The sequence below is a fragment of the Muntiacus reevesi genome, chromosome 4 (assembly GCF_963930625.1).
Source record: "Muntiacus reevesi chromosome 4, mMunRee1.1, whole genome shotgun sequence".
NCBI classification, from domain to species: Eukaryota; Metazoa; Chordata; class Mammalia; order Artiodactyla; family Cervidae; genus Muntiacus; species Muntiacus reevesi.
Window position 1 is genome coordinate 22946404 of NC_089252.1, and position 22874 is coordinate 22969277.

General features: G+C 37.1%; 1 protein-coding gene across 1 annotated transcript in view; it reads left to right on the forward strand.

Annotated features, from left to right (window-relative positions):
- CCDC178 (coiled-coil domain containing 178) overlaps positions 1–22874 on the forward strand; it is a 356491-nt gene that overhangs the window by 115824 nt on the left and 217793 nt on the right. The window contains exons 15-17 of the mRNA XM_065934984.1: positions 40–153; positions 8383–8528; positions 11976–12135. Coding sequence (XP_065791056.1) covers positions 40–153; positions 8383–8528; positions 11976–12135 — 420 coding nt within the window. The remainder of the gene's footprint in view (positions 1–39; positions 154–8382; positions 8529–11975; positions 12136–22874) is intronic.

The following is a 22874-nucleotide window of genomic DNA, read 5'->3' on the forward strand; positions in this document are numbered from 1 at the left end:
ATTAATATTGCACGTCTTAATTTCTAAATTGTCCTATAGTTGCTAGATGAAGTAATTGAGAAGAGAGAACAAGTTAAAAGAAATGTAGAAAAAACTAAGAAAAAATTGCGAAGAAAGGGGAAGAAAACCCAGGATGCAATAATAAAAACTGAGGTAAGAAATTTAATGTCAAAAAATTATTTTGAATTTGCAGCCTCTTCATGTAAATGAAAACTATTCCAGCAAATTTAATTTTAGATGAATGTCTGTCATTTATAATTGGTTGCACTAAATTGATTTTGCATGCGTGTGTGCACACAGGGGTGCCCACTTCCGCACACACACACGCACACAGAGCCTCTGTGTCTTCCTTTTCTCTCTTACACTGTCTTTTCTTCTCTTACTGGGCTAGTGTATCTTCCCATTACCTTTCCTACACAGTGGATAGAGGGATTTGTAGTGACTTAGACAGTACCATGTTTCTGAAGATGAGACCAGTGTTCAGACTAAAGCATTTGTTAATATCTGACATGTTACCCTCAAGCTGGTATATAGGCTGCGGCTGTATATCGAGGGCTTTAACATACCATTTAAAGCATTGTCTTTAACTTTCCACCCTCTGAATATATTTTAAAGGTAGCACCAGTATCTACTAATAGTCAGACAAGACTTAGAGACTGAAGCACCACCACCAGCAGTAGGATTTGTCAGTGAACAGCATGTGGGCCATGAGGTAGAGGTGCAGTTGTATTTAAATAAAGCTAACCCTAGGGCCATGAAAGAAATATTTTTAAACATTATCAAGGAAAATAATATGTATAATAATAATAACATGTTAATATTTTGCATTTTTAAGAAATATTTTGCATGGTTCTAAGTGCTCAGACCTATTAACTAATTTCATCTTCATGATAATTCTATGAAGAGTGTGCTGTTATTATCTCCATTCTGTGCTTGAAGAATCTGATGCATTGTTTTTTAATTAAGTTGCTCAGTTTCACACACCTTCTTAATGATGGTGTTGAGATTCATTATATCTGACACTAGAATCTATCTATACTCTTAACTGTTACATTATACTGGTCAAATCATACAGGTTACTTTATCTACCCTAATAAAGTAAAATCATAACTCAATACCAAAATTATAACAAAAAATGATATGTAGACCACTGAAAATATTTTTTAATCACATTTTCATTATTTACTTCTGTGTTAAGAATATTTAGAAATACAATTTATAATTTACTTACAAGTGACTGATGATAAAGTATAAAGCAGAATTTATGAGATGGGCCAATGTTGCAATTTGGTATTACCAAATTGTATTTTGGTAAAGTATTTTGGTAAAAACAACTGAAAGTATTTGGCATATCTATTAAAGGCAAAGAGAACATGTTATGAGAAGAATTAAAAGAGGCATAATTATATACAAAATTGCATAGCAATTTGTCCTAAAATCTTGATGAATTATGTAATTTATCCATAAAAGACAAATTATGAAAACTAAGAAAAATGAGCAAAAATAGATCAATAACAATAAAATTGGTATAATTTTAGTAAAGGCAAGGGCAAGCATAGATACTTTATAAGCCTCCCTTCAAAAACCGGGTTCAGAGCATAAGAAAGCGTGGAAAGTGTTTAAATTTATTATATAAATATATAACACCGAAATCCTAACTGAAAAATATATAAGAAAGAAATGTGCAGGTGATCTCACTTATGAACATAAATGACAGTTTAAAATATATTGTGAATTGAATTTTGCAATGTGCTGAAAAGAATATACTATGCAGAATAAGACTCCTTTGATGAATGTGAAGATGACTCAACATAAATGTACTCATATAATTCATTGCATGTACAAAAATGAAAGGTAGTTCACTTAAAATAAAACTGATAAGATTCAAAAGCCACTTATTTATGTTTTAAAGAAGTCTTAACTTGATAACATGTGTAATAGTATCTACCAATATCTTCCAGCAAACGTGATGTTTAATTATAAATCATTATGTGCATTTCCATTAAAATCAGGGATAAAGCATTCAGGCCAGCTCTCACTACCCAACATACTACTGTTCTTAATAACAAAGCACTTGTAACATAAGTCACAAAAGATAAAACATATCTGTTCAAGACTGCAGTGGAATGCCTCTAGAGTTCTTCTATCCACATCTGCATATTTGCTAAAATATTAATTAAAAATTGCCAAAGGTGGTATAGCTAACAAATACAAATAAATTTCAGTGGAAAACATGGCTGAATACCTTGTGTGTGTGCTCAGCATCATAGAAGTTACTAAGAGTTGGAGGATTAGAGAAGAAGGCTTCTTTGTCTTTTGTTTGTCCTTCACATTAATTTGTCTTTACAATTACTGTTGAGTCTTAAAATGTCTTAAATATTGTTGGAAGTTTCTGGAGTTGGGGAAGTAAAAGGAGAACTTGGTTCACTCAAGAAATATATCATCTTGTCGGGATCAGACAGCCTTAATACGCTGTGAGCAGAGCCATGACCGCGGTGTAATAGTGTGGGAAGAGTCAGGCAGGAGTAAACACAGATGAATCAAGGGCATCCGGGAGGAGTTTTCAGAGGAGGTGATGTCTAAGCACAAGAACTACTAATAGAAAATTTGGAGGTTGAATATTTGCCTTGCTGTGATGTTGTAGACTAGAGAGATGATATACACAAAAAGACTGAAAGAATAATGGGCGCTGGAAGCATTCAACAAATGGTTCCCATTACTTTTATTATTATATAGTTTTTAATTTGATGAAGTAATGAAGTTAGGACATTTTAGAAACAGACCTTGTGTTTGCAAAGCAAAGAGGTCATGTGAGAATGCTGTGTGTTTGTGGAATTGCAAGTACTTCTCAGATTACCTGTTAATAAGACTGAAAAGAGATTAAGTTAGTGAGAGCTAATGCCTAGATGAAGGAATGCCTGTGTGTCATGCTATGGAACTCTAGTCTAAAGAAAATTGCAGACATTATTAATAGCATATGTTAAGGCCTCATTATGTTGATTGGTATATAAATAGTACTATGTGTCCCTGGCAGCTCAGCTGGTAAAGAATCTGCCTGCAATGCAGGAGACCTGGGTTGATCCCTGGGTCAGGAAGATCCCCTGGAGAAGAGAATGGCTTTCTTTCTCCTTCCATATTCTTTCCTGGAGTATTCCATGGACAGAGGAGCCTGGTGGGCTACAGTTCACAGGGTCACAAAGATTTGACTGAGTAACTGACACCGTCACTTTCACTTTTCATAGCAGCATTGCTGCCTTCTAAGAACCTAAGTTAGACAAATAATTTTATCTTTTACTCTGCATAAACGTTTCAGTCATGGCCCAAGCTAAATAGTATTACTGAGTTTTTACTATGTTTAGCCCCATATTAAATCTTAGGTATAGAACCTGGAAATAGTACATTTAGATAATGTGAAAATATTTATTAAATCTTAAATAAATATTTAAAATGTTTTTTGGAATTAATAAATTAGAATATGAATATAATTTGTATTATCTACTATTTTGAAAATATGTGGTTTCAAAGTTTTTTAAATAAAGCAATGAAAAATGTTATATAGTAAAGCGTTAATTTACTTCGTTTTAGATATCCAGAACCTTCCAAGTCTGGGCATGAAACTGTCTTTGAGAGCCTCAAAATTGCTGAAACCTGTTACCAGGCTAGAGAAAAAAATTAGTCAGTTCAGTTCAGTCGCTCAGTTGCATCCCACTCTTTGCGACCCCATGAATCGCAGCACGCCAGGCCTCCCTGTCCATCACCAACTCCCGGAGTTTACTCAAACTCATGTCCATCGAGTCGGTGATGCCACCCAGCCATGTCATCCTCTGTCATCCCCTTCTCCTCCTGCCCCAATCCCTCCCAGCATCAGGGTTTTTTCCAATGAGTCAACTCTTTGCATGAGGTAGCCAAAGTATTGCAGTTTCAGCTCCAGCATCAGTCCTTCAAATGAACACCCAGGACTGATCTCCTTCAGGATGGAATGGTTGGATCGCCTTGCAGTCCAAGGGACTCTCAAGAGTCTTCTCCAACACCACAGTTCAAAAGCATCAGTTTTTCGGTGCTCAGCTTTCTTCACAGTCCAACTCTCACATCCATACATGATCACTGGAAAAACCATAGCCTTGACTAGATGGAGCTTTGTTGGCAAAGTAATGTCTCTGCTTTTTAATATGCTCTCTAGGTTGGTCATAACTTTCCTTCTAAGGAGTAAGCATCTTTTAATTTTATGGCTGCAATCACCATCTGCAGTGATTTTGGAGCCCCAAAAAATTAAAGTCTGACACTGCTTCCACTGTTTTCCCATCTATTTCCCATGAAGTGATGGGCCAGATGCCATGATCTTAGTTTTCTGAATGTTGAGCTTTAAGCCAACACTTTCACTCTCCTCTTTAACTTTCATCAAGAGGCTTTTTAGTTCCTCTTCACTTTCTGCCATAAGGGTGGTGTCATCTGCATATCTGAGGTTATTGATATTTCTCCGGGCAATCTTGATTCCAACTTGTGCTTCTTCCAGCCCACCGTTTCTCATGATGTACTCTGCATAGAAGTTAAGTAAGCAGAGTGACAATATACAGCCCTGACATACTCCTTTTCCTATTTGGAACCAGTCTGTTATTCAATGTCCAGTTCTAACTGATGCTTCCTGACCTGCCTACAGGTTTCTCAAGAGGTGGGTCAGGTGGTCTGGTATTCCCATCTCTTTCAGAATTTTCCACAGTTTATTGTGATCCACACAGTCGAAGGCTTTGGCATAGTCAATAAAGTAGAAATAGATGTTTTTCTGAAACTCTCTTGCTTTTTCTATGATCCAGCAGATTTTGGCAATTTGATCTCTGGTTCCTCTGCCTTTTCTCAAACCAGCTTGAACATCTGGAAGTTCACGGTCCACGTATTGCTGAAGCCTGACTTGGAGAATTTTGAGCATTACTTTACTAGTGTGTGAGATGAGTGCAATTGTGCGGTAGTTTGAGCATTCTTTGGCATTGCCTTTCTTTGGGATTGGAATGAAAACTGATCTTTTCCAGTCCTGTGGCCACTGCTGAGTTTTCCAAATTTGCTGGCATATTGAGTGCAGCACTTTCACAGCATCATCTTTCAGGATTTGAAATAGCTCAACTGGAATTCCATCACATCCACTAGCTTTTTTCATAGTGGTGCTTTCTAAGGCCCACTTGACCTCACATTCCAGGATGTCTGGCTCTAGGTGAGTGATCACACCATCGTGATTATCTGGGTCATGAAGATCTTTTTTGTACAGTTCTTCTGTGTATTCTTGCCACCTCTTCTTAATGTCTTCTGCTTCTGTTAGGCTCATACCATTTCTGTCCTTTATCGAACCCATCGTTGCCTGAAATGTTCCCTTGATATCTCTAATTTTCTTGAAGAGATTTCTAGTCTTTCTCATTCTGTTGTTTTCCTCTATATCTTTGCACTGATCGCTGAGGAAGGCTTTCTTATCTCTCCTTGCTATTCTTTGGAACTCTGCATTCAAATGGGAATATCTTTCCTTTTCTCCTTTGCTTTTCACTTCTCTTCACAGCTATTTGTAAGACCTCCTCAGACAACCATTTTGCCTTTTTGCATTTCTTTTCCATGGGCATGGTCTTGATCCCTGTCTCCTGTACAATGTCACGAACCTCCATACATAGTTCATCAGGCACTCTGTCTATCAGATTTAGTCCCTTAAATCTATTTCTCACTTCCCCCCAAATTATAAATGTACTGTTTGTGCCTAAATTCCAATTTGCTCTGGTGACACTTCAGCATTCATAAAGACTCACTAATGGTTCTTGGGGTCTCCCAAATTTTGCACACTCAGGATACACAGACATATATTCTTGATTGATATATGGCATCTAACAATTTCTTTTCTTATTGTGGGATGTCTCTAATATTTTTGAAACCATGGAAGGGGAAATGATGCTCACATTTATCAAAGCCTCACTGAAGGTACCTATGAGTGAGTGAGTGAAAGTCGCTTAGTCGTGTCCAACTCTTTGCAACCCCATGGACTATACAGTCCATGGAATTCTCCAGGTCAGAATGCTGGAGTGGGTAGCCTTTCCCTTCTCCAGGGGATCTTCCCAACCCAGGGATCAAACCCAGGTCTCCCACATTGCCAGCGAATTCTTTACCAGCTAAGCCACAAGGGAGGCCCAAGAATACTGGACTGGGTAGCCTATCTCTTTTCCAGCAGATCTACCCGACCCAGGAATTGAACCAGGGTCTCCTGCATTGCAGGAAGATTCTCTACCAACTGAGCTATCAGGGAAGCCCCATGTTGCCTATGAAAAGCGACAAATATACTTCTTGCTTTTCACTGCAGTCAACAGGAAGTACAGTCTCTTTCCTTTACTGTAAAATCTCCAGCACCGCCTTCAGCATCACTGAATTGGTGGTCTAAGTTGTTGACACCGTTGCTTCTGAAATCTCAGTTTCCCATAAAAATCTTCATTTAAGATTTAAGGCATGGGTTAAGGAATCTGAACTGAAAGTCAGGAGTAGTAGAGAGCATGCCAGACCCACAGTTGCCCATCATCTCTGACTCATTCCTCCTTATTTTTGCCCATATTTGTGCCTTTTCACACTTTTTTTAGGTTTAATTTTCTCCTAGAAATAACATAATATCTTAGGGGGTCCATTGAAGAATCCTTGTCAGCTGGCTTGACTACATTCTGGTAGCAAACAAACAAACCTAAATCGTCTCATTTATTAGTGGAAGAATTCCAGAGCTTCCAGAAAAAAAAAAAAAAAAAAGAGTGAATGTTATGAAAATTCAAATACAGTACTCAGTGTTTCAAACCTTGGACAAAGAGAAGATTTGTATAGGAAAATAAGTATACAAGGTTAGCAATTCATTCTTCTTGAAACCTGTAAGAATAGAGAAAGAATTAGGAAGCATGTGAGGGGAAAATGGAGGAAAATAGGAGCAAGGGGAGCAGCTGAGACTGGAATCCATTGCTAGAAGTTGGGCCAGATGTGGAGTCAGCAACCTTCATTGAGTTGATCACACAGGAAATCAGCCAGTCAGTGTAGACACCAACAGTTACGAAGGGGTCATGCAAAAATAGATGCCAAATCAAATCTCCAGTCTGGGATTATACTGGCCAGCCTTGGGGTAAATATGCTGGTATTAAACATTGACTTCTTTTTCTTAAACATCAGAATATATTCATGCCTGCCTTCAGGGTACATGTTTGATAACCATGTGCTGGCATATTAAAAGACAGGTCCTTCAGGTGTGCAGATGTGTGTGGGGGTGGGGTGGGGGGTGGGGTGGTAGACAAGTTAGTGCAGAATAGAGAGGGAGAGAGAATAGATGGTTCTAACCCATCTTTTAGGAAACCTGATCAGATGTAACGCTCGAGGAAAGAACATAAACCTGAGTTGTTGCTTGCATTGATTAGAGGAAGAGCCATTTGATAAAAGTAAAAGAAGAGAGTGAAAAAGTTTGCTTAAAACTCAGTGTTCAGAAAACTAAGATTATGGCATCTGTTCCCATCACTTCATGGAAAACAGATGGGGAAACAATGGAAACAGTGAGAAAGTTTATTTTGGGGGGGGGGGGCTCCAAAATCACTGCAGATGGTGACTGCAGCCAAGAAATTCAGACACTTGCTCCTTGGAAGAAAAGTTATGACCAACCTACACAGCATATTAAAAAGTAGGGACATTACTTCACCAACAAAGGTCTGTCTAGTCAAAGCTATGGTTTTTCCTGTAGTCATGTATGAATGTGAGAGTTGAACTATAAAGAAAGCTGAGCACCGAAGAATTGATGTTTTTGAACTGTGGTGTTGGAGAAGACTCTTGAGAGTCCCTTGGACTGCAAGGCGATCCAACCAGTCCACCCTGAAGCAAATCAGTCCTGGATATTCATTGGAAGGACTGATGCTGAAGCTGAAACTCCAATACTTTGGCCACCTGATGCAAGAACAGACTCTTTGGAAAAGACCCTGATGCTGGGAAAGATTGAAGGCGAGAGGAGAAGGGAAAAAACAGAATATGAGACGTTTGGATGGCATCACTGACGCAACAGACATGAGTTTGAGTAAGCTCCAGGAGTTGGTGATAGACAAGGAAGCCTGGCGTGCTGCAATCCATGAGGTCACAAAGAGTCAGACACGACTGAGTGACTGAACTGAACTGATTTGTTTGTTTTCCCAAATGCCTTTATTTTTAATTGAAGGAAAATTGCTTCACAATATTGTGTTGGCCTCTGCCATTTGTCAACACGAGTTAGCTATAGGTATATATGTGTCCCGTCCTTCTTTAACTACTGTTTGCTTTTAATTGTTCACATGGCCAAAAACCATTTGTGTTTCTAAATTGCAAGAACTGGAAACTTCTAGTATTTAAAATATTCCTGATTTTTCCCCCCAGGATAAACGCTCACAAATTTTTAGAGAAATAGAGACCACTAAAAGTAAAACAGTTATTTATCATTCAAAAATCATTCAACTGAATAAGAACTTAGAACAAAAAGAAAAAGAAAAGGCTGCATTTGATCAGACACTTGACTATTTAAAGTAAGTACTTTAAATTTATCAAAATATTAAATACTATATCATTTATAAAAGAAATATGATCAAATTCCCCTGTTTAAAATTTATTCCTGAAATAATATATATTTTCTGTCATGATCTGATGTGAAATATACAGGTGATATTTTATAATTTTTGTCTAAACACATTATCATAAATTGGTTTCATTTTTTGTTGCTCCTCTGGGCTTATTCTTATTTAAATAACTGCTAATGCTTCTCCTTTTCCAAGCATAAGAACTTTTATTTGTTATGAAATTCATAATCTCTTCCACTAATTTTAGTATTTCTCTTATATGAAATGGTTAATAATATGTCTTTTTTTCACCCAACCTTTTTGATAATATTTTTGAGGTAAGAATTTAGAAATAGATATTGTATAAAAACTTCATGTAATTTATTTACATTAATTGTCTTAAAAATTCTTCTTGTACATTCCTCTAATTAGTCTGAGGCATACCTGACAAAAGCCTTTCCCTTTGAGAATGATCATGCTTTAAGACTTACAGTATCCATAGACCTGCCCTCCCCACTTAGAAACTACTTACTCTTCCTTTACTCCTCTTGGTTCTTATTTTCTATTTTATAACAATTGAGAACAGAATTTGGAGACCTACTGGAGGAATTTACATTGGGCACGTTTAAGAATGATGATTTGATTTAAATACATTTGCTAATACACCATTAGCAAATCATAACACTTGAGGGATAAAATATCAGAAAAACATTATTCACAGTCTAATATACTATGTATTAATATTTTAATGGAGTCAAGTCAATGAGCTCCACAGGATTTGTTTAGCTATTACCACAGGGTAAAAGCTTATTTTCAAAATAGTCATACAGCTTTATCTGAAAATTCCTGGGTCATATTCAGAATATCAGGTAAGAAAGCGAGGAGACATTTTCTTTGAAAGATATTTATCCGTGTCATTTACTATCTTTAAAAATATTTGGGGCTTAAAGGGAAAAGTCTGAAATTATATAATTTACACTAAACTTGCAAAGATGTTATAGGGGAGCTGCTGATGAATTTTTTTTCATCAAGATTCTTACCATTTCAACTCTTACGTTTCCTTCCATCCTGTACCTAGATTATATTGCCTTAAAGCTAGATTGGGCACCAAGTTTCAATGAATCAATTCCCTTCCTAAACTTGACTAAACTTTGCCTTTACCTTGGAAGAGGAGAAGAAGAATAGTGTGTCATTTACAAATCTATTAATTAACAGGGATGGCAGTGTCAAATAAGACTTAGAGCTAACGTTGATTGACTTCCTAGTGTGCCGGGTATTTTGTAAGGGCAATCTAAGCACCTGTCACATCCAGTTCTCACAGTAAATTCTTATATCATGACATTCATACATATCATAACATTCACACATGAATATGAATATCGTAACATTCACACATGAATGCTGAAGGAACAGACTCAGGGCAATCACATGATGAAGACTGCAGCACTGATTTGCAGTGGAACTACTCCAGTGTAGGTTTGTCCTGTTCCAAACTGTATGCTCTTCTGATGGTGCGAACTGACTCCTAAACTAGGACTGGAACGGAAGATTACTGCAGATTAACTGTATTAGGAATAATCTACTGATTCTTTCGCCTAGTGTCAATGTTGCTATTAGTGAATACTTCCACAGGACGTCACAGAAGAGTTATGGATGTTGTTAGTATGAGTGATGAAGTGGAAAAACCAGGGGTGAGATAGATGAAAGGGGAGGACTTTATTCCATTTAAAAGAAGAGGCACCCGTCTAAAACACATGACCAGAGTCATGTTTTCAAATTTGCTAATAATAGCCAGCATAGAGAAAGAAGGGGAAAAAAAAGAGTATTTTGTGTTGAGCTGCTGAATCAAATACAGCTAGTCAGAACTGTATTTGAGCTCTGGGTCTGTCATTTATTAATTAGCTTGTACAAGCTTAGTATACTGAAGTTTAGGTTTTTCATCTGTAAATGGCCATAATAATTATCCTTTCATGGGGTGGTTGTTGTGTTAAATGAGATATTATATTCAAAGTACTTTACCATTTTAGACCCTCAAAATTTTTAGTCCTGCTGCCTTTATAGCTAACTGTGAAAATGATTCAATTTTCCATACCAGTAGAGATGAAAACGAATGTGGGTAACATAAGACAGTGCTGAGCTTTTGCAACTCTGCTTATTCTGGATTCTGGGTTACTGATCAACTCTGGCAGTTATTTCTAAAATACATTTATTTTTACAGCATTGTTTTAACCACTTTTAAATGATTTTTTTCTACTAGTATAGTTCCTAATATAACTGGTTTCACCATAAAAAATAATTTTACCTTTGAGTCAGGATGTACTTAATTGCAAATAACAAAATACATAGGGACAGTGGCTCAGCTGGTATAGAGTCTGCCTGCAATGTGGCAGACCCGAGTTCTATCCCTGGGTAGGGAAGATCCATGGAGAAGGAAATGGCAACCCACTTCAGTATTCTTGCCTGGAGAAGTCCATGGACAGAGGAGCCTGGCAGGCTACAGTTCATGGGGTTGCAAAGACTTGGACAGGACTAAGCAAATAACACTTTCTCTTTCACGTATACACTACACACACACACCCAAGCTTAAATAATAAGGAAGTTAATTATTTTACATAACAAGAGGCCTCTAGTTAGAGTAAGCTACGAGATTAGTTGATTCGTCAGCTCAACACAAGTGCTCATTTTTGTGTTTCTTTCTCTCTACTGTGACTGTTGTCAGCAAATTTGAAAACAGGAGCCCTTGTTCACATTTAGTTAATGTGTGAGTGCCTTCTATGTGGAATTCGGCTCTTGCCTTTCATCTTATTGCACTATCTTTATATGTATATATATATATATACATATACATATATATACATATATATATATTTTTTAAAGTCTCTCAGTCATGTCTGACTCCTTGCGACCCCATGGACTATGTAGTCCATGGAATTCTCGAGGCCAGAATACTGGAGTGAGTAGCCTTTCCCTTCTCCAGGGGATCTTCCCAACCCAGGGATTGAACCCAGGTCTCCCTCATTACAGGCGGATTCTTTACCAACTGAGCTATTAGAGAAACTCTAATATATATCTTAACTGGTGAATAATTAGCCTCGTGTTGGTTGGTTTAATCTGATCAGACTGCACCCTTGGAGTTACGTGCTGTGTGGAGGGGAGTTCTTTTGGAATGACAACAAAACAGAGGTGCACTGGGTAAGCAGCCAAGAGAATCCACTGAATCTCCAGAAATTGTCTTCCACCTGGATCATTTAGATGTATGTCATGGGTACAGACCTATGGAAAGGACCAGGGAATTTTTCCATAGAAACTCAGTTCTAAGACTTCAGTGTTGCATATTTTTAACTGTATTATAAATACATGTTAGAAGACTAAATGTGAATTGAATAGTGGTCAGTGCAACTCTTTCTTTCTTCATAGTGACCAGTTTATAACCTTGAGAGAGAAAAAGGAACATGCACAAGTTGTATTTGATCATCTTGTAAATGAGAAAAAAGCCTGTGAAGAGAGAATCTATGAGGAAGAACAGAGGTACAGAACGTTATTTAACATGAGGCAAAACACTCTGGCCAGTATTAAGGTGAGTATTATATTGGGGCCATTTTAGAATGAAGGAAATGTAGTGATAGTCACATTAACACCTAGTTTGAGGCACTCATCTGTCATCCTGAGGTAGGAAAGATGTTTAGATTTTTAAAATAAATATGTTAGCATGATGAGCATGCAACTTTTCCTTTTTATTTCATTTACTGTAAGTAACTATAATATATTCATAGAGCATATGAATGCTGTATACATTCTTTTCAGTGCATTTTATGTGCCCTCTTATTTTGTCACTGTACTTCCTTTTATTCTGAAGTTTACTGATGGCAGGTTATATTTATTCCAGAGCCATTTTTGTGTTTCTGCTGGGAGATATGAAAACAGTTAATTTTGGTTCTGAATAAACATTGAATGTTTACCAGCCACTTCTTTTTTTAAAAATAAAATGAGGATATTTCATGTTCTTTTCCTTTGAAAAAATCTTACATATATTTTAATTGAACTGTAAACTAGTCAGAAAAAAGGAGGTCATATGATAAAATGTGTTTTTCTAGATCTGAAGTTTTAAGTTTTATTAAGCTATCCATATTAAATTTTTGATATAAAATATCAGATATACCTTTAGTTAAGTGATTCATATCCCATTTTACATTTCATAATAATTTTTGTTGCATTTAATTAAAATAATAAATACCGTGTTTTTTAAAAATAAATGTTACTATTATTTGAGACAAAGTGGAAATTACAAAAATAAACAACTCTATTGTTTTTATTAAAACTATTTCCTGCAAAACTTTATAGAAATTATATGTAATATCATAATATATTTTTATTAAATATTTTTGACCCTGATATATATTAAATTATGATATATATTTTCTATATATTCAATTACTTTTTCCCTTTTAATATTTCAAAGATACTGCTAATATATTTTCACAGAGATTATTTGGAAGAAATATGCGTCAAATAGACATGCATGTGAGTGAATGAACATTCCCTCCTATAAGAAAATCACTAGTAAAAGAATAATCATTTTATTAATCATGGTGCCTCATAACACCATTTTTCCATTTTAAATGTGGCCGTTGCATAGAAAAAGATATGTTGGTTTCCTGTTTTGTTTCTTTTTTATTTTTGTCTTAAAAATGTGAAAATAATTGGTGCCATCTAGTGGCAGGCAACAAATGCTGCCTCCTCTTGGAGGAGTTCCTGGGAATTGGATGGACTGGGGAAGCTTAAGCTCAAACCCAGCTCTCAAAACAAGGTTTAAGTACTTACTGACTTAAGCATCCCTCACCTCATATTTTATCACAGCAGTGGAAGTATTCGTTTGAATTCTACTACATTATCCAATTGTACTGGTGCTGAGGACACAGTGGGATCCCGATAATCATTTATTGACTGACATTTCAGCACTTACATGGAATGATAGTAATTAGTGAAATGCCAAATCATTTTAGCCAGAGAGAGAGACGAATGGAAAATCCTGTATAAGCAACCTCTCAATAATTAAAAGCTGTGTTTCTTTTCGTTTGGACACTGTCTCTGCTTTTTCATTCTGAAGTATACCTACCCCCAGCCATTTGGGAACATCACATAATCTCCTTTGTTTCTGAGCACTGATCTCTGTCTGAACTTGCTTTGTTCATCCATTTTTACTTCTTTGTTGTTTTAATCCTGCTATAGTATGTATTCTTATAAGGACAGGAAACTTTCTTCCACATTCTACTCTGTATCTTAAAAGCTCAGAACTATGCCTGGCACAAGAGAGGTGCTAAGATCCTCATTGGATGGCTGAATGAATTAAATGGATGAACATATGCTTTGCGGGGGATAGTTTCGCTGTCCACATGCATGATGATGGCTGAAAGCAGGAACATTTCAGAGATACTTTCCATACTACACTAGACTGATAGTTCAGCAAATACTCATACTCATGCTGTATGCAGAAACTGAATCTCTATCTCTCTCTCTCCCATCCTTTCTCCTTGATAATATTCAATACAGAAGAAATTTGTCATCTCTTCTCTTTCCTCTAGGTGACAATGGTTAAACTGTTTCTAGTAATTAGAAAGGATTCTGCTGAAGGTGTCAGTAATGCTTTTCAAATAACCTTTAATTTATATGAAATTGTCTCTTATCAGCACTTGGATAGTTCTTTCTTGTGTATTCACCTTATATGGTCAGAAGAGTAGAGTTTGAACATGAGAAACTTAGAGATTGATATAGCTTATCATTAGTGACACTATCTATGATTGTGATCAGTTATTGGTGTTAAAGGTGCTTCCCTGCTGGCTCAGTTGGTAAAGAATCTGCCTGCATTGCAGGACACCTGGATTCAATCGCTGGGCTGGGAAGATCCCCTAGAGGAGGGCATGGTGGCCCACTCCGGTATTCTTGCCTAGAGAATCCCCATGGACAGAGGAGGCTGGCAGACTGCAGTCCACGGGGTCACAAAGAGTTGGACACAACTGAGTGACTAAGCACATTGGTGTTAAAGAGTGGAAAGACAATATACTCCCTCATAGAAACATAGTCTCATCCCTGTTTAGAAACTGGAAGAATTTAAAAATTATAAATATAATGTAAAGCTTCCAAGAAAGAAACAAGCGTTATTAGACATCATTATAAATATGGTGTTATTAATCTGAGGTGTCCCTGCTGGACAAAAGAATTGATCACTATTATGGACCATTTAAGGAACTGCTTATTAAAACACTTTATGAAAGCCACAGTGGAATTAACTGAGGATGTGAGAAAACACACCAAGAATCAGAAATACAAACAGCTAATAAAATAAGAAAAATATACATAAACCTCTGAGAGCATACAGTGAGGTTCTAGAGCTAAATTCAGTCTTTCTCAGTTAGCAATTCCATATCAGATATCTTTAAATGATAGATTTCTTGAATATCATTGAGGTTTTACTAACTGCCTATAATTTACAAATGCAGATTGCTTAAGATTAAAATTTATGTATCACATATTCATTAGAGTACTATAGCTATAGCTACTGATCTTCCTCTTTGCTTCTGGAAAGATCCAAACAAAACTGGAATTTAAAGCATTTTAATTTATCATGAGTCATCCTCAGAAGTCCCACTGTCTTTTCTGCATCAGTGCATTTTTTGGTATTGGTTCAGTAGTCTTGCTCTCTATATATAATTTAAGGTATGATATGAGGGGTACAGTGAACTACAGTGAATCTGTGGCAGACATGAGCAAATTCCAGATTGAATTCTAGCAAGGACAGCCTCCCAATACTTTGTATGGTTTATTAGCTTTTTCTTTCTTTTCTTTTTCTTTTTTCTTTTCATATTTCCCATTCTCAGAAAATACCACTTCCTTTGTCTATTTCTGTTTCAGGTTCAGCTAATAAGTCATTTCTTAACTATTTCATATGATAAGTTCTTAGGTTGATAGAGAGGCAGTGATTCCATAACTTATTGGTCAGCCAGATACAGAAACAGTAAAAATCAGAAACAAATTTATTCTGAGATCATTTTAAAGATTATACAATTTTAAAAATTATTCTCCTATTGATCATTTACCATTTCTTCATTCACGTGACCAGTTTATGAGTGCAAATGAAAACCACTCTGAGATATCACCTCACGTTTATCAGAATGACTTTTATGAAAAATGCAAGAGATAAGTTTTGGTCAGGTTGTGGAGAGAAGGGCACATTTATACATTGTTGATGGGAGTTCAAACTGGCACAGCCACGCTTGAAAACAGCATGGAGATTCCTCAAAAAGTTAAAAGTAGAAATACCCTATGTCCAGAAATCCCACTTCTCTAATTATATTAGAAGGAAACAAAATCAGAATCTTGAAGAGCTATCTACACTACCAAGTTCATGGGAGCATCATTCATGATAGCCAAGTTGAGAAAATAATAGTGTCTGTTAGTGGATAAGTGGATAAAGGAAATGTGAGAAAAATATTTATATGTGTACATACAGTGAATGCTATTCAGCCATGAGAAAGAAGGAAATCCAGCCATTTGCAACAAGATAGCTGAGCCTAGAGGACACTCTGCTAAGTGAAATAAGCCAGACAGAGAAAGATAAATACTGGGTGATTTTACTATTTGTGGAATATTAAAAAATAAAAGAGTTGAACTCATAGAAGCAGAGGATGATGGTTAGCAGAGGTAAGGAGAAGGGTGAAATGGCAGAGATGCTGGTCAAAAATATAAGATCAGTAAGTTCTGAGGATGATGTATAGAATGGTGATTATGATTAAGCCTCTTTTGTATACTTGGAATTTATTGAGACAGTAGATCTTACGCTTTCTTATCATATGCACACATACAAAGATAGCTATAAGGTGATGGATGTGTTAATTAATGATTGTAGTAATCATTTCACAATATACATATATCAAATCATAGCATTGTATATTTTAAGTGTATATAATTTTATCAATTATACTTCAGTAAAATGAGGAAAAAATTATTTTTCTTAACTTTAATTTGTATGGAGTTATCAAATATTTATATGATCAAGGCCACTTTTCCCCTCATAGGTAATGTGTGAGCAAATAAACTAATGAAATGTTTTGTTGTTGTTGGGTAGTTGCTAAGCCATGTTTGACTCTTTTGAGACCCCATGGACTGTAGCCCACCAGGCTCCTTGTCCACGGGGATTCTCCAGGCAAGAATACTGGAGTGGGTTGCCATTTCCTCCTCCAATAAAATGTTTAGTTCAAACTAATTATGTTTTTTGTGACATAAAATTTCCTGTATTTCAGTCTACTTGAATGTTGCTGTCTATTGGTAGTATGTTCAAATTTCCTTCAGGAATTAAGTTGTGAGTTTTACTTTATTTGTAGGTCATATTATTCAGTGTATATAGACTCATAACTGTTAAATGATCAATTTGGTCATAATACTTTCTATGTAATCACAGTTCTCTCCTATGTATTGTGTTAAAGTTAATATTCTCAACCTTTGCTCTTCTCATTAGACTAATCTAATCCATATAGTCAAGGCTATGGTTTTTCCAGTGGTCATATATGGATGTGAGAGTTGGACTGTGAAGAAAGCTGAGGGCTGAAAAATTGATGCTTTTGAACTGTGGTGTTGGAGAAGACTCTTGAGAGTCCCTTGGACTGCAAGGAGATCCAAACAGTTCATCCTAAAGGAAATGCATTGGAAGGACTGATGCTGAAGCTGAAGCTCCAGTACTTTGACCACCTGATGCAAAGAACTGACTCATTAGAAAAGACCCTGATATTGGGAAAGATTGAAGGTGGGAGAGAAGGGGATGACAGAGGATGAGATGGTTGGATGGCATCATCGACTCAATGGACATGAGTTTGGGTAAGCTCCGGGAGTTGGTGATGGACAGGGAGGCCTTGTGTGCTACAGTCCATGGGGTCGCAAAGAGTTGGACACGACTGAGTGACTGAACTGAACTGAATTTTGCATTTTACTATCAACTATTGTGGCTTATTTTTTAGATGTGCATTTGTAACCTTTTTAGCACAATACTTAGGATAATTTTGCTTTTTCAATTTATTTGATTTAGTAATTAATTTATATGATAGTTTTTTTGATTCTTGCTTCTATCAACTTGTTTAATGCTTTCTGTGTTGACATTACCTTTCTATTTTGTCATTATTCCTTTTTTGGTATATTGAATGCCATGGTTTGATTTATGTTTTTTGCCTTTAATAATATAATATGGAGCCAGTCTACATTTAGTTATATCATTGTTGTTCGGTCGCTAAGTCTTGTCTGACTCTTTGTGACCCCGTGGACTGCAGCACACCAGGTTTCCCTGTCCTTCACTGTCTCCTGGAGTTTGCTCAACTCATGTCCGTTGAGTTGTTAATGCTATCTAACTATCTTATCCTCTCTTGCTTCCTTCCCTTCCTGCCCTCAATCTTTCCCAGCATTTTGGTCTTTTCCAGTGAGTAGGCTCTTCCTATCAGGTGGCCAAAGTATTGGAGCTTCAGCTTTAATATCAGTGCTTGCAGTGAATATTCAGGGTTGATTTCCTTTAGGATTGACGATTTGATCTCCTTGCTATGCAAGGGACTCTCAAGAGCCTTCTCCAGCACCACAATTCTAAAGTGTCAATTCTTCGCTGCTCAGCATTCTTTATGGTCCAACTCTGACATCCGTGCATGAATACTGGAAAAACCGTAGCTTTCACTATACAGACTTTTCCAGCAAAGTGATGTCTCTGCTTTTTAATACGCTGTCTAGTTTTGTCATAGCTTTCTTCCAAGGAGCAAGCGTCTTTGAATTTCGTGGATGCAGTCACTGTTTGACTTCCTTGGTGGCTCAGATGGTAAAGAATCTGCCAGCCATGCAGGAGACTGACATTCTATCCCTGGATCAGGAAGATCCCGTGGAGAAGGGAATAGCCAACTACCCACTCCAGTATTCTTGCCTGGAGAATCCCATGGACAGGGGATCCAGGGGAGCTATGGTCCATAGGGTCACAAAGAGTTGGAGACAAGTGAGCAATTAACACTTTCACTTTAAGTATATTATTGTTTCAAATTTGCATCTAAATGTCCTCTAGTATTAGTAATGTTGATAAACAATGAAAGATAAAGCTGAGAATGTAGGTGTGGGATGTGACATGAAGACCCAGCTGAAAAGTTTACACTTAATTTGTAAAGCAGTGGGAGAGATGAAGAATTTTTGTGGAGTGCAATGTGCTTAGACATAGGCTGTAGCAAGATCAATTCAAAAGCATTTTGTAGGATAACATGAAAAGAAATGAATCACAAATTGGCAATATCAGTTACCAAAAAGTGCATTTATCCTCAGAGAGAAGAGATAAGACACTGATGGATCAGGAACAAGGATTATAGACTTAACAATGACGGATGTCAAAGTGGATGTGATATGCAAATAAAGGAGCAGACTATAGAGGAGGTGGAATGGTATTGGTTGACTTGAAAAAATATGGTAGCATTTATAGGAAAAAGAACTTTTTGATAATTGGCTTGCTGAGAAGATGATCTGCTTTGGACAGTGGATACTATGCAAGTAAAAACTGAGGGAAGAGTTGAAATGGAGAAGGTTGGGGAGTGAACTATCAACCCATGTTGATAGTTGAAGACGTGACAGCTTATGAAAGCTTTGACGAAAAGTATTAGAGAGTGCGTGCTAAGTCGTTTGAGTCGTATCCCACTCTTTGCAACCCAATGGACTATAGCCCGCCAGGCTCCTCTGTCCATGGGATTTTCCAGGCAAGAATACTGGAGTGGGTTGCTGTGCCCTCTTCCAGGGGATCTTCCCAACCCAGGGATTAAACCCAGGGCTCAAACCCACGTCTCATATGTCTCCTGCTTTGGCAGGCGGATTCTTTACCACTAGTACCACCTGTGTTAGAGAGTATCTGATGATAAAACGTGGATGTGCAGGTTGTCATATTATTATCTGTCTGGGGCTCTGCAGCCCAACTAGAGTCCACTGCTCAGAACACAAAGCCTGTCCTTCCAGTCCAAATGCACTAGCCTCAGTCACGAGGTCAGAATTTCACTTGTGCAGGGATCAACAGTGCCAAACTTTGACAAAATGTTGGGTTACACATTCTTAATTTGGCTATTAGGAAAACATCAGTGGTAGAAAGAGTGACATCAGTAGGTTGATAAAGACAGGAGATTAAATGTAGAAGTGAAAGTAGAAAGAGCATTGAAAGAAGTTAGAGAAGTCAGTTCTAGAATACTCTTTCAAGAGTTTTGCTAATGAAGGAACTTCTATATCTCTATTTGCTTGCAAATTGTCCCAGGTATGTTTTCCAGCAAAAGATAAAGAGACAAAATTGGGGGAAAGGTTGTATTGAGTGCTGCTTTCAAAGTCACTTCAGACGTGTCTGACTCTTTGTGACCTCATGGACTATAGCCCACCAGGCTCCTCTGTCCATGGGATTCTCCAGGCAAAAATACTGGAGTGGGTAACCATGCCCTCCTCCAGAGGGTTTTCTCAACCCAGGGATTGAAGCTGCATTTCTTATGTCTCCTACATTGGCAGGTGGGTGCTTTACCACAAGTGCCACCTAGGTAAACGTGGTGCTTGACATGTCATATAATGCATTTTTGCTTAAATGCTTGGTTCCCATTCCAATTTGTGATGTCTTTGAGGAAGAGAATAATGCCTCACTCATTGGAGCACTTTCAGAGTCCATCACAACTTCTAGGACAGAAGAAGAATTCAATATTCACTGAATGGAATTTCAAATAAAGTGATGTGACTCCTGAAAGAATCAGTGAAAGAGTGACATTTGTATTTCAGTTTACTATGGAAAAGAAGAAGGACATGGCTATTCCTTCATTCATCCATCTATCCATTTAATTATCCATTTTGAAGTCATGTACTGAGAATCAGAATCTGGGTGAGATTCTGAACATGATGAATATAGGGTATTCACCTACCCTATCTCACCAGCTCATTTAGCTTCACAGAGTAGTGTTGAAGAGACAGATAGAAGTTAAGTTAAAATAAGGTACAACAACTGCTTTTCTTGAATTAAGCATAGAATTCTCTGGAACCCAGGAAGAAGACCTCAAAGGAAATCTGAGAAAGCTTGCTATGATAATAGTAATAGAGCTGAATCTTGGAGAGTGGGAGCAAGTTAGCCAAGGAAAGAATACTTAAAGTAGTGAAAACAATAGGAGGAAAGGCTCATGTCAAATATGAACAGGCATTTAGGGAATTGGAGGTGTAATGCATTATGTTTGGCAAATCTTTGATAAGAAGAGTAAACAAAGCTACCATAGCAGCTGAGAAAAATTCCACTAAAATTAACAGAGATTTCCACAGGTCTGCCATTGCACATGGTATGGGGTTAATGGGTCAGGGGTAGACTGAGACATTTGATTCCCATCAGCAGTGAAGAGTTGGGAAGGGCCTGAGGTGCTGAGACTGGGCTCTAAAGACTGTCATCGAAGAGTCTTGTCCCTATACATGGTGAGGCACACATTTCTTTTTCTTTGTATTCCATGACATATAGTAGTGGTTGGCAGTCAGTGATTGCATGTAAACCGTTGGAGAGGAATGAATGATTTGGATACAGTGGTGTGTGCTAAATCGCTTCAGTTATGTCTGACTTTGTGATACCCTATGAATTGTAGCCCTCCAGGCTCCTCTGTCTGTGGGATTCTCCAGGCAAGAATGCTGGAGTGGATTGTCATTTCCTTCTCAGGGGATTTTCCTGACCCAGGGATCAAACCTGCATCTCCTTCTTAGCAGGTGGATTCTTTACCACTGAGCTACCAGGGAAGAACTTGATGCTTATTTGGCCAGATAGTGAGGAAAATGATAGACATATGTGTTGCTTATTGACAACAGAATGGTTAGTGGTGTCAGAATCTAAAGTAATAGAGTATGGACTTAAGAAAAGGCTTGAAACTGAATTAAACCCAATTTGAGATACATTTGGAGGAGTTACCTGGAGTCCAGTGTCTGAGTTCAGGTAAGAATCTTGAACCGAAGGAATAAGAGTTTGAATGGTAATATTATTGTGAGAGCTATTAGTGTGTATATATATATATATATGATATATATATCATCAGAAACTTCAGAAAATCTTTAATATAAAGGAGGATAGAGAAGAAAATGAATCTTGGGTTGGGTGATTACGAATATGGAAAAGGTAGCAACAATGGAGAAGCAAAAGTCTGAGAGACTGTAGTCAGAAAATAATGGTACCATTCTACATGATAGCACAGTCAGAAGGGTGTCCATGGGTATGAAATGTTAATGGGACGTGGAATTGAAGTTAACTAGATTTGAGTAAGTCCATAAACTCTAAGATTAAAATGTTGGATAGGTCATCCAGATAGATATTGTAGTAAAACAGAATGATGGAGAGCAAGGGGTAGACAGGAAGAGAAGATTGAGTCCCGTGGGCCCGAGTCTTCACCCAGTGTGGGAAAATGACCAACAAATCATGCAATGACAGGGAAACAGGGTGAGAGAAGGTTGGCGGTTATATTCTTTAATCAATATAAAACTCAAAACAAGCAGTATTTTTACATGAGCATTGAGGAGTAATGATCTGGCAGTGCTAATGGAGAGTTAGAATTATTCTAGCTGCAACTAGACCCTCTAGTATGTGGGGCCTTGAGAAATTAGCATTCTTTTATTCAGGCCCAGATTTTGTTAATGCAAACACTTGTTTCTGGGATTGTGCAATGAGAATGAATTGTGATAGGAGCTTGTTTGACAATGAATAGTATTTCCAGAGTTCATACTGGAAACGTTTAGATGGGAGTAATGGTTTAGTTCAATAGTCAGTAAATATTGAATTCCTACTACATCAACTATTCTAGAGGCTGAGAATTCTTCAGATAAACACAGATCTTAACTCTTGGAAGCATAACAGCCTCATAGAGGGGAGAGAATTGCAGCATAATGTTAATAGGTTTTGCTAACCAGAGACAGAATCAAAGGAGGAGTGTGTTAAAATACAGCTTTTAAGTATTGTCAACTTTCTCCTACTAATCAAAAAAATTTTCAAAAACAGAAAGTGAATTATTGAGGCCACCAAGATTTTATATATTTTTTTCACCTATGCCATTAATAAAATCATCAACAAAGTTACATTGTACTTCAAGTTATTATAAATAAATACTTATATATCATAGTCTGCAATCAAGAACTTTAATAAGTACCACTTATAAAATGGTTACACATTGCTGAATAGCATAATACTTTATTATTTTTATTTTGGTTGTACATATAAATGAAAGAACCTGAACTGCCCTGTCCATCTTCTTTTAAATTGTACGAATTTTACTTGAGTTG